General features: G+C 37.6%; 2 protein-coding genes across 2 annotated transcripts; one reads left to right on the forward strand and one right to left on the reverse strand.

The window, feature by feature from the left end:
• Positions 1 to 1,670: 1,670 nt before the first annotated feature.
• Positions 1,671 to 7,273, reverse strand: LOC129104721 (glutamate-rich protein 6-like). The gene is made up of 13 exons (XM_054615535.1): positions 7,000 to 7,273; positions 6,857 to 6,908; positions 5,849 to 5,970; positions 5,696 to 5,739; positions 4,712 to 4,822; positions 4,439 to 4,555; positions 4,097 to 4,257; positions 3,772 to 3,830; positions 3,513 to 3,658; positions 3,345 to 3,406; positions 3,063 to 3,218; positions 2,073 to 2,304; positions 1,671 to 1,874 (listed from the first exon to the last, which is right to left on the reverse strand). Exons 1-13 carry the CDS (start codon positions 7,271 to 7,273, stop codon positions 1,671 to 1,673), a joined length of 1,740 nt encoding a protein of 579 aa, XP_054471510.1.
• An 885-nt stretch (positions 7,274 to 8,158) lies between these two features.
• Positions 8,159 to 11,062, forward strand: ednrbb (endothelin receptor type Bb). The gene is made up of 7 exons (XM_054615536.1): positions 8,159 to 8,572; positions 8,748 to 8,860; positions 9,044 to 9,248; positions 9,552 to 9,692; positions 9,796 to 9,929; positions 10,022 to 10,130; positions 10,898 to 11,062. Exons 1-7 carry the CDS (start codon positions 8,159 to 8,161, stop codon positions 11,060 to 11,062), a joined length of 1,281 nt encoding a protein of 426 aa, XP_054471511.1.

Raw genomic sequence — 11,062 nt, forward strand, 5'->3', positions numbered from 1 at the left:
GCCATTTCATCATATATACAGTTTGTTTGTTTATATATATTTTTTTTTTCTTCTTCTTTCCTAGCAATGTGCCTAACATTGTTTTTTTTCTTAAATGTAATCTGAATTATCATTGCTTACTGTAAGTAATTATGCTCATGCCAATAAAGCAAATGTAAATCTTGACTTTGAGAGAAAATGAGGGGAAGAGTACAGTATAAATATCTCTGTAGGGTGTATTTACCATCTGCAATTGCTGTAAAAATCTGAAGTGTTAGTGTTAATCAGCCATTGTATGAGCTCAATAATTTAAAAGTCTGGGGATAACCCAAATTAACAGCCCTCCTGTGGGCCATATATAGTAACTAGATAATGGAGCTTAGTAATTAATTAATAGACTAGTAAAGGAAAGTTACCATAAGCTATCAGTAATCTGAAAAGGCATCAACGAAGAAAGATCAGATTGATTTTTTAAACCTGGATGTGCTTCTTTTTGAAGTACACCCACTGTTGACACACATTAATATGGTGATTGAAAAGCTTGGTGAAGTATAAAACCATGTATTATGTTTTAATAAGGGATGCCATTAATGTTGTTAGTTTATGACAAGAGTTCTGGAGTTATCCCTTGCAGTTTCTCACAGTCACACTTTTTGAACGACTACTAAATAACAACATGTAAAATGATCAATTGATTTAAAAAATATTACATTTATTAAAAATGATGCCTGCAATATGATAAGAAGTTCCAATAGATGAAAAATGCTACTCCTTAAAATCTGTATATTGGTCTATAATGCATTTGCAAATGCATTATGTTACTTCCTGAATAAATAATATACAGAATTTGAATATCTAATCAAAACACTATTTTGATCATTTTACTCATAGGACCCAAAGGAAGCATTTCCTTAGAAAAAGCCTTAGTAATGCAATACAAGGATCATAATAGGTTTGATACTAGATACATGTCTTACTGAAGGTTTTTTTTATGTTTCAACACATTAACGTAACGTCCATGTGGGCAGATAATCAGTTATATGTACTACCGTTTGGTGTTTGTCAGTAGCTGGATTTTATATAAATGCCGTTAGGTTTGATGGGAAAGTGGTGTCAACTGGGAAAACGGCCATGTTGATGATTTTTGAAGATTTGGTATTAGATAGAAGAGGGGATAAACGTTAAATCTGTGTGTTTTTAGTGAAGTGTCTGTTGCTGCTGGCCACTTTGGTGCTTCCTTTGAAGTGAAATATATGTACAACTTGATGTCTTTCTATAACCAAGGACAAGAACTGGCTGCAATAACATTGTAGCGTTTCTCTTTCAGTAAAAATCATCCATTTAGCATTGAATGCCTAGCAGATCTTATTGAAGGTAATGATATCTGGAGGAATTAATTTGTTGCCGGTGATCTTTTAGATACTATGTTTAAGGCATTCAACCTGGGCTTCTTCACTTACAGTTTTTATTTTCTTCAAACCAATTGACCAAATCTTCCTTAAAGCTTTTTTCTATAAAGCTCAAGCTTTTCAGTCTGAATGTAACCGTGAATGATTTTAAGCACCACCAGATACTCAAGAGGTTTTAAATAATATAAGGCTATAAACTGTAACACAGCCAAAAATGATATCCGCTTTTGCCAATTCTGTATTTCTCTCTTAATTTACATGGGCCTTTATCTTTTCAGATGACTACTCCTTTTCCATTTGTCTGCTAAGCTGCTGCGTTCGGGCAATGGAACAGTAATGTGGCTTAATGTTGCTCATGCTTGCAGAGTGGTGGGACATGCAGGTCTGAATCTGGCCAAGCAGAGCGTAAATCTCTGAGCTCTTCATTTGGATATATCTCTTCAGAACGTCTTGCCTCGGCTTGTCATCGCTCTCTGGGTAAATGAGCTGCATTAAAAGAAAAAAAAAAAACGTTTCCCTGTCAAATTCTTTTCCTGTGCAAATATTGAAAATCATTAATGACTGCTGTTATTTGCTGCATAGAGTTTAGCATGAAGGCTCCTAATTGTTTCATGTGTAAGAAAAAGAGAAACACATACAGTTAATGGCTGAAAAGGCATTTAAAGTGCATTTATTAATACCTACCTCAAGCTTTGATCCCACATTGAAGTGCACGCTGTTTTGCTGATATGCAAAGGTGATGTACGTGCGCTCTTGTGAGTGTATGCGCACGCTCATGTGTGGGCCCAGGGCAAAGGTCAGAGGCTTGAAGGGAAGGTTACGCACATGCAGGTCATGACCATACAACCAATTCCAGCGTCTCCTCAAAGCTCCTGTCTCACTGAAGCAGAGACCTCCAACAGGGGTCAAATTCAACCTTCAGACACACCACAGAGATTAGCAATAGACCTGTAGCAGGAGGGCAGCAGGTTAATGCAAAATGTATCTCTGGTCAAAAAGTAATTTAAGAAAATTATGAGGTCTCAGATTTTTGGTGTCTAAGATACAAAACATACAGTTTAGATTTTGATTTGACACTTACATTTGATTCTTAGTAACTGACTGAATTAAAGGATTAGTTTGACATTTTGGGAAATATGCATATTCACAGCATACAGACTGGAAACAGGAGAAAACAGTTAGCTCTAAAGCTCATAGGTAACAAAATATATATACCTCATTTGATTTTATCCACATAAAACAAAATCGAAAAATGGCATTTGCTGTTTTATGGGAATTATGTGCCAGACTATTCTTTGTCTGAAACAAGTAACTTCCTGAATTCTCCATGGTAAATTAACTTGGCAACTGCTGCAACAAATAGTCTACATTTTGTTTTTTGTATGGACCACACAAACAAGATATAACTAATGAAGTTGATTTTGCTGCGTTCAGAAACAGCTTGGCTAGATGTTTACCTTTGTATCCAGTCTTTATGCTAAGCCAAGCTAAACAGCTGCTGGCTATAGCTTCATATACTATGCAGAAAAGAGAGTTGTATCAATCTTCTCATCAAACAATCAAATGCCAGAAAGTAAATAAGCATATTTCCCAAAATGTAGAGCTATTCCTTTAAGGCTTATTTTAACTTTGTTTAAATGGTCATAATAGCAGTTATTATGGAGTAACAATTACCATATCATTCCATTGGGATGATAGCATGTGGCGTGGCCTTTATTTGTGAAAATGCCTTTGATGCTGGGAGCTACGTCCTTGTCCTCCAAGATGATGTAAGTGAAGTCAGCAGCTTCTGCAGAGGATATTATAATGGCTGCTTTCCCAGAAGGATAACTTTGTCTATTAAGGCTCATTAACACTGTGCAAATCTGTTATCAAAAGGAACAAATGTGTACCCTCTCATTAAGTACTTTGACCAAATCCTTGATCTTCCACTTTGTGCATCTCTTAAAAGGATACAAAACATGACCTGTCCCATCTGGACAAAGGGTGAGAAAGCATTTCCCACTTTTGTAGAACCTCTTAATTACTCCTTTGAACTGTGATGCAAAATAGTCCAGTTATTAATGACATTTCTGGTAAATACATTGCTAATAAAACATTATTAAATGAAACATTCCAACATACCTTTGGCTCATCAACAGTTTCTTCTTGTAGGGTAAACAAGTCAGTCATATTTTTTATATGTTGCTGAGGGATGTGCAGCTCATCATTGATATTGGAAATCTCTTTTGCCAGGCTGTAGGACGTTTTATGTTTGACCTCATTATGGCCTGAGCAATAAAAGGATAATATATATTTTGTCAATGACAAACATGAAATACTGCACATTTAATTTCTTCATAATTTGTACTAATTGGACAAGGGCCTCAGGTTGCATACTTACTTGTTACTATCTTCACGTTTTCCTTTTTAGGTTTTCTCTGGAGTTTGAAAAGTCTCAACCTACATTAGAAATGTTAATTATTTTTTCCACAGCAGTGGACAATACAATGCCAAAACCTGAAGGGCATAAAAAAATCTAACTCAGATACCACCTCATATTTAATGCTACTGCAATCACAAAGAGAAATACCGCTCTTTAATGGCATTCAATCTATTACAATCAATATAAACACACAGTACAATTGTATGTCCTTGGCAGTCTTCCCCTCGATCTTACCAACATTTAAAATTAATGTGAAAGGGAACTGGGCATTCATGTTGCTCACCTCTCCTTTGCCTTCGCCTTAGCAGCTTCCCTCTCCTCCTCACTCATGACTGAGGCATGCGGGTTCACATCAATCTTCCTATCTGACTCCTTCTGTGCCAATTTCTCTCTCTCTCTCATTATAAGCTCTCTTATTTGTTTAGCTTGCTCACAACAAAACAGCTGAATAAAAGAAAATTGACAACAAAACACATTTATTTTACTCTTTTACTTGCACTTCTCCTCCCTTATGAGCCTTTTCCCTCCACAAATGGAAATCATTTTGTCAAGGTTAGCTGAACAGTCATTATTTCTAATGATTTTATTTTCAATTTCTTGTTGGAGGTAAACAAGCTACACTCACCCCCTCAAAGTTTGTTTCATTTTCCAACAGTTCACTTTGTATGAAGGGCTGATAGAGCTGCTGGCAATAGTCACAGTGAGCAAGGAGCACAGTCTGTTTAGATTCAACCTCTGGACCCTACAGTGCAGCAACAAAAAGACACAATCACCTCTCCACCTCTGATATTATAGCCTCCACTCGTTATAAAGCTACTGAGGGAAAATGAAAAGGGCTATCACTGTCATTTCAAAACACTATGGGCAATATCCAGATACAGGACTAAGTCGACGGTACCTTTTCAACATGAGGGGGTTGTTTTGGCTCTGGCTTGTATGCAATGAGACGAGGTGGACCCACAAGAGGTATATCATGCTCCACCTTTGGCATCATTGCATCCTCTGGCTCCTGATGTGAATACATAAACCAAGACTTGCACAGATCGTTGGATGTATAAGCTAAATATAACCAATATGCATAGAAGGATCCTTGCAAATTTGTTTCAGAGGGCTTTACAATCTGTATGTTGCTCATATTGTAATGCCTTTATCAAGACAAACTTGAGATTCTGGCAATGGTGACAGAAGTACTCCGATCTTAAAAGCAGGTGTGGAAGCAACAAATTATATTTACTATCGTTACTCAAAAAAGCTTTTTTTGTGCAGGCCAATGTTTAAAAATCAGTTAAAGTATTGTCGTTATGGAGTATAGTTAGCATTTTTGTACCTTGACCCATATCAAATACACCAAGGCTGTGGCTTCACTAGCATTCTGGGTCTGGCCGGCAGTGACATCTATCTTCAGTGTGGTGTTTGTGACAATAATCCCAGATGTGACTGAGAGTCTATTTCAGCTCAACATGTTTTAAATCTTTGGGACTAATTAAAAAAAATTCAGCTAGTTTGTTAATTGTACATACTGCTGGTTACCTTAATCTGTAACAATACAATATCTTTCTTGATTATATTTTGTATTAATCATTTGAATCGCAAAGTAACTAGTGACTAAAGTTATTAGATAAATGTAGTCAAGTAAAGCGTACAATATTTGCCTCTAAAATGTAGTGAAGTAGAAGTATGAAGTAACATAAAATTGAATTAGTTCTCAAGTTAAGTACAAGAATCTTTTAAAGTACAGTAGTTTTACAGTACAGTAAATTACTTTCTACCACCACATTTTGCGTTGTATTAACAAAATTTCCTTCACTTGACTATGCATAAAACACACATTTTGCCATGAGCATGTTACCTCTGAAGAATCATCAATAGTGGTCATTCTCACCACCTCTGCCTGCAACAACTGGGGATCTTCAATTTCCTTTTGAACTGCACAAGAGGGAAATAATTGGGAATTTGACAGATGTCTATGTCATGAGAGGCAAGAGGGGTCAGGAACAGGTGACCCCTTCGCACCCAAACTGATGACATGGCTTACCTTGACAGCTGAAAGAGATTCTCTGCTCCACCCACTCCCAATCTGTCTGGGTCTGAGCTCTCACCAAAGTAATGAATCTACCATCCAGTGCTAGTACCTCCATGAACTCTGGTGAGACCGGTCTGCACAGAAGAACAGAGACAAAAGCAATGCTTTACCAGAAAGTCTTTCTATATCCATCTTTGATCTAGAGTAATAGATTTGTGTTCTCTTGGGGGCCAAACAAGCTGCAGTGACACAGCTTGGACAGACATAATCATCTCATGAAGTTCTTTTGGCAGACCCTTCTTTAAGATTTCATCAGACACGGAGCAACTTTAGCAACAATTTGAGTGATTTGAAGTAATGTTTCTGGTCACCTGATAAATGTAAGTCCAATACTAACTCTACTTTCAGCTCTGTTTTGTTCTTTGTCAACTCTTAAAGAAATATGTTCACGTTTTATCAGTTGATTTTCTTCACCAGCTAGTTAGTCACTAAATTGATTAGTCTGCTGTTAGTTGATGCTGGGATATACATTAAGATTAGCAAGATTTTTTTTTGTTCTACTTAAGCTGATGTCATTATGCAACTTAAGACCACCTTTATCCATGTGAGGGTGTGTTTTCCAACTGTAGTAGACTCAACGCACCATGTATTCAAAAGAAATGCATTCAATTCAACTATGCCACTGCAGTAATGGTGGCTTTAGGGAGCACTATACATAAATCGTATGGCAGAGGCAGTGTTTTTTTTTCTTCTTTTTTTTCTGCAGATTGAAAAGCTTTTCAACCCTTTGACCAGCCGGACCAGCAAAATGTGATTATATGACCATCAAAGAACATTGTAGACCATCGCAAATTGGTTTCTGATCAATGTTACTGAATATCAAAACAAAATACTACAGGAGATTAAAGTGTTTACCATGTAAGTCAATGATATGGTCACTAAAGAAGACATTGACATTGCATTATTGTTATGTTTAAATACATTTCCGTAATGCAATTACAAATAAAAAATGTTCCTTACTGCTCCATTTCTGTAGGTGATGTACTGAAGCATCTGGGTTCTCTCCAATGACCTAAATGGGAAAACAGTTATAATGAAAGTACATAGACAGCCTGGCTGTTAACAATTGTCATACTTTTTAACATCCTAGTCAACCAACTCACTTTTCTTAATCAGTTGTTCTTGTGGAAGCATGCCAGCACAAAGTTTTCCAAGGTCATTTGCCGCTAGCGGAGCACAGATTTGAATGTTCAAAGCAGAGCTGGAGTAGTTGTCGGTTATGATTTTAACAAGGGGATCTTTCTGGTCGTCACATGTCTCCTGCTCCTCCAGGCTCTTCAGGTTGTCGTAAAGCTGTCGAGGGGAGAAGTCACCTTCTTTAGGACTCTCAGGAGATGCAGAGGCAGATTCTCTCTCGTAGGATGGAGACTGACTCATGTTTTAAGAAACGTGATATGTCAACTGAAGCTAAATCTCTAGAGGACACTCTCTGAATATTACGCTGTTCCATTTGTATCATTTCTTTGTTATTGTTCAAGTGCAGTTGCCCGGCAGTAGTTTGGCATCAGACTCATGTACATCCAAAATTTTATATAATTGCAGAAGACTTTTTTCATGTTCCCATTACATTCACTAATGATGACTTGTAAGATTAGTGATAAAGACTCAAGCAAAAGAAAATCATCTCTTCACTAAAATAGACATTTAGATTTTTCTACATTTAGATTTAAATTTGGAAGTTTTTTGTCCAACTAGATGCATCCAACGTTTTGGTGATAAGAGTGGAAAACAACTGTAACATTATATCCCTACTAAAGCCTAGAAAATGATCTCACTCTGTGATAACAGACAGTACACTTCAACGCCATCCTTTCATTGAGAGTGATGCATCAAGGGATGTAATTACAGTCACTACTGACAGATCGATGACTAATGCTGACAACAATACCTTAGTCTATAAAACCCTGATTTCCCTCTGCTGGGTTCTAACATTCACAGCAGGCGCTGCAATAAAGGAGCAGTATAGCAGTCCTTTGTGTTGGACATACAGCCTACTTTGTAGGTATTACAGAGAGTAATTTCATACAGGGTTTGTGTGTTTGCATCTAAAGGTAAGCTGGAATAATTCAATGTACCTTATTATATCAGTGCTTTCTATATACTGTTGTCTTTTGATCAGTGAATTAAATTAATCCTTTTCCTCACCTGAATACTTTGAATCAAATCTCAAGGCTGAGATGCTGTGCTAATTATTTTCACTCCCATTGTTTCCTCAGGGCTGGGGAAAAAACATTTCAGGGCCTTTTGAGGAAATCATCAACAATGTGGACTGTTGCTCTTGTTTTTTGTTTGGCAAATATTCTCATTGGAGGAGAGGCCAGTGATCAGCATTCAGAACCGTTCCCTGTAATTGAACCTTCTGAAACGGCCTCCCCTGGTCTCTTAATCCTGGCAAAACAGAACCCCAACAGCTCAATTCATCCACCTCAAGTAGGGCAAAAAACACCACACCACCCTATGTGCTTGGAGTCAGCTGGAATCAGAGATGCCTTCAAATATGTCCATACGCTGGTCTCTGTTGTTGTTTTTGTTATTGGAATAGTGGGAAATTCAGCCTTACTGAAGATCATATATGTAAACAAATGCATGAGAAGTGGGCCAAACATTCTCATTGCGAGTCTTGCTTTGGGGGATCTGATCCACATTGTGATAGACATTCCAATCAACTCATACAGGGTGAGTTAACTGTTAACCTTGCACTGTGTTGCAATTACAATGTGAAAACAATGTTGCACCTTATTCTGCTCTCTGCCCTCTTTATCCATTTTAAAACTTCAATCTCACCTTGAAGTGATTGTTAGTCTGTTTTGTTTCCACTGAAAATTGTCTTTTTTTTCTCTTTTTTCTACAGCTCATGGCAGAAGATTGGCCATTTGGTTTGTTGCTGTGCAAACTTGTCCCCTTCATACAGAAAACATCTGTTGGAATTACTGTGTTGAGCTTATGTGCTTTGAGTGTTGACAGGTACAGAGATAAGTTGCACTGTCCTGTGCCCTACAAGAAAATAGTGTTTTCTGGCTACTATCTGTATTTCACCAAGCAGACAGATTTGTTTAGTATTAGCCCTTGAAATGTTCTTTAACTAAAAAATTTATTATTGTTCCAGACAATCCCCCAAGCCACAACATTTCCCAATTGATTTTACAGATACCGAGCTGTAGTATCCTGGAATCGAATCAAAGGCATCGGGGTTCCAGTGTGGACAGCAATCGAAATAACTCTGATATGGGTTATTTCTATCCTGCTGGCTGTGCCTGAAGTTGTCGGCTTTGATATGATAACAATGAACTATAAAGACAAGCATCTGAGAATATGTCTGCTTCATCCCATGCAAACCACTCCGTTCATGCAGGTAATGTAATAGTCTCCAGCCAGCGCAACAGGATAGAACAAACAGATCAACATGTGTTTGATTTGTCTTTTCATATCCAGCATACAGCAACATTTATAAGTGTTGACAGGAAATGAAATGCACAAAGGCTCTAATATTACTTATCATAACTCTGTCTAACAGATGCCCACATATTCTTGTAGACGTCCTTGTAAACCTATGTCTTGGATATTGTTTTATGCATGCTGTTACATAGCAACAACGGCACATCATGTCATCTGTAGCACTGACTGACTGTGGGCCTCTGTCATGTTTAATCAACAGTTTTATAAATCAGTAAAGGACTGGTGGCTGTTTGGATTCTATTTTTGCATGCCACTGGCTTGGACTGCCGTCTTCTACACACTCATGGCAAGGAAAATGCTGAAGAATACTGAGAATACATTAAGCGACCACACCAAGCAGGTTATTACTTTTTTGAAAATTTTGCAACTTTTAACTTTTGCACAAATCTCATATTTTGGGCATAACATCCAGCTCGATATTGACAATATTTTCTTTTTTTAAGAGACGAGAAGTCGCAAAAACCGTCTTCTGCCTGGTGATTGTCTTTGCATTTTGTTGGTTACCTCTATACCTAAGCAGAATCTTGAAATCAACCATATATGATGAGAAAGATCCTAAGAGGTGTCAGTTACTGAGGTGAGCCTGCAGGATTACCTTTTTTCTTTGTTCTTTACCTGTTCTGTGCTCTTTTGTCTAATTAGTACCTAATGTTCACCTTCATTTTTCAGTGTCTTTCTTGTGCTGGATTATTTTGGCATTACGATGGCATCACTCAACTCGTGCATCAACCCCATCGCATTGTACACAGTCAGCAAGAGATTTAAAAGCTGTTTCAAGGTAAGATATGCTGTCATGGACATTTTTGTTTTTCCAGATGTTCCTATGTAGGGTCTATTCACTGCTCTTCAGGGGCGAAGCATTGTGATCCACATCGGATGAGCTATCATATGTGTCATCAGGGCCATATGGAGTCATGTCTACAAAATGCCCAGACTGGAGCAAGCAATGACCCGAGGGGGTAATAAGTGAAAATGGTCTGGAAAAAAAGCTTGTCAGAAGAAAAAAAACAGACACTTGGCAATCTACCAGACAGTTTGTCACTGAATTAGAGTGATGTGTTGTGAGGAAGAAGAAAACATAGCTTCAAGGCAATTTCCAAGAAAACATTTCTTTAAAAGCCTTTATTGTATTACTAGCTCAGAAGGACATGTCTAAATTTGTTTGTCTGTCTTTGGGTTTGTGCACACTGTGGCGCATGAAGAACAACTCTTCCTCTGCAATAATGGTTTTTATATCACTTTTTTTACATTTGTAGTGTTTTTCCTTTTAACATATCACTTTTTTTTTAATTAAAGGCAATCCAACTTGAGATTGCTTTCAATGGATAAAAAAACCAACAGCTTTCTATTACACCCTCTCCTTATCAAAGTACCAAGGCTTTTATTGTGGGTCATTATTCAAAAAATACAAGTTGGCAAAACTGCATTCCCCTCAGATTATACCATGAATACCACACACACTGTAATGTGCCATTTTCTCCACTTAAAGCTGATGGTAAATGTTTGTTGTTTTCTCTGACCAAATGTTTGTGTGTGGTCCTTCAGGCATGTCTGTGCAGTCAGTGTCTACCTCTTCAAGCTGTTACCCATGATGAGGCGCAGTCTGTTTTGAAGTCCAGAATGCAGGATCAAGCCTCAGAGCAGAGCTGCAACATCAAAGCTCACGAACCGACTTCCACACCTATACCTGAGAAAACCTTACCTTGTTAA

This window comes from Anoplopoma fimbria, chromosome 16 (assembly GCF_027596085.1).
Source record: "Anoplopoma fimbria isolate UVic2021 breed Golden Eagle Sablefish chromosome 16, Afim_UVic_2022, whole genome shotgun sequence".
NCBI lineage: Eukaryota > Metazoa > Chordata > Actinopteri > Perciformes > Anoplopomatidae > Anoplopoma > Anoplopoma fimbria.

Excerpts from the sequence above, each read along its gene's own strand:
- LOC129104721 (XM_054615535.1), bottom strand. The coding sequence starts at position 7,273 with ATGAGTCAGTCTCCATCCTACGAGAGAGAATCTGCCTCTGCATCTCCT. Across the intron at positions 3,831-4,096 it reads AAGGCGAAGGCAAAGGAGAG|GTTGAGACTTTTCAAACTCC; the intron begins GTGAGCAACATG and ends TTTCTAATGTAG. Across the intron at positions 1,875-2,072 it reads ATGTGGGATCAAAGCTTGAG|CTCATTTACCCAGAGAGCGA; the intron begins GTAGGTATTAAT and ends CTTTTAATGCAG.
- ednrbb (XM_054615536.1), top strand. The coding sequence starts at position 8,159 with ATGTGGACTGTTGCTCTTGTTTTTTGTTTGGCAAATATTCTCATTGGA. Across the intron at positions 8,573-8,747 it reads TTCCAATCAACTCATACAGG|CTCATGGCAGAAGATTGGCC; the intron begins GTGAGTTAACTG and ends TTTTTTCTACAG. Across the intron at positions 8,861-9,043 it reads TGTGCTTTGAGTGTTGACAG|ATACCGAGCTGTAGTATCCT; the intron begins GTACAGAGATAA and ends TTGATTTTACAG.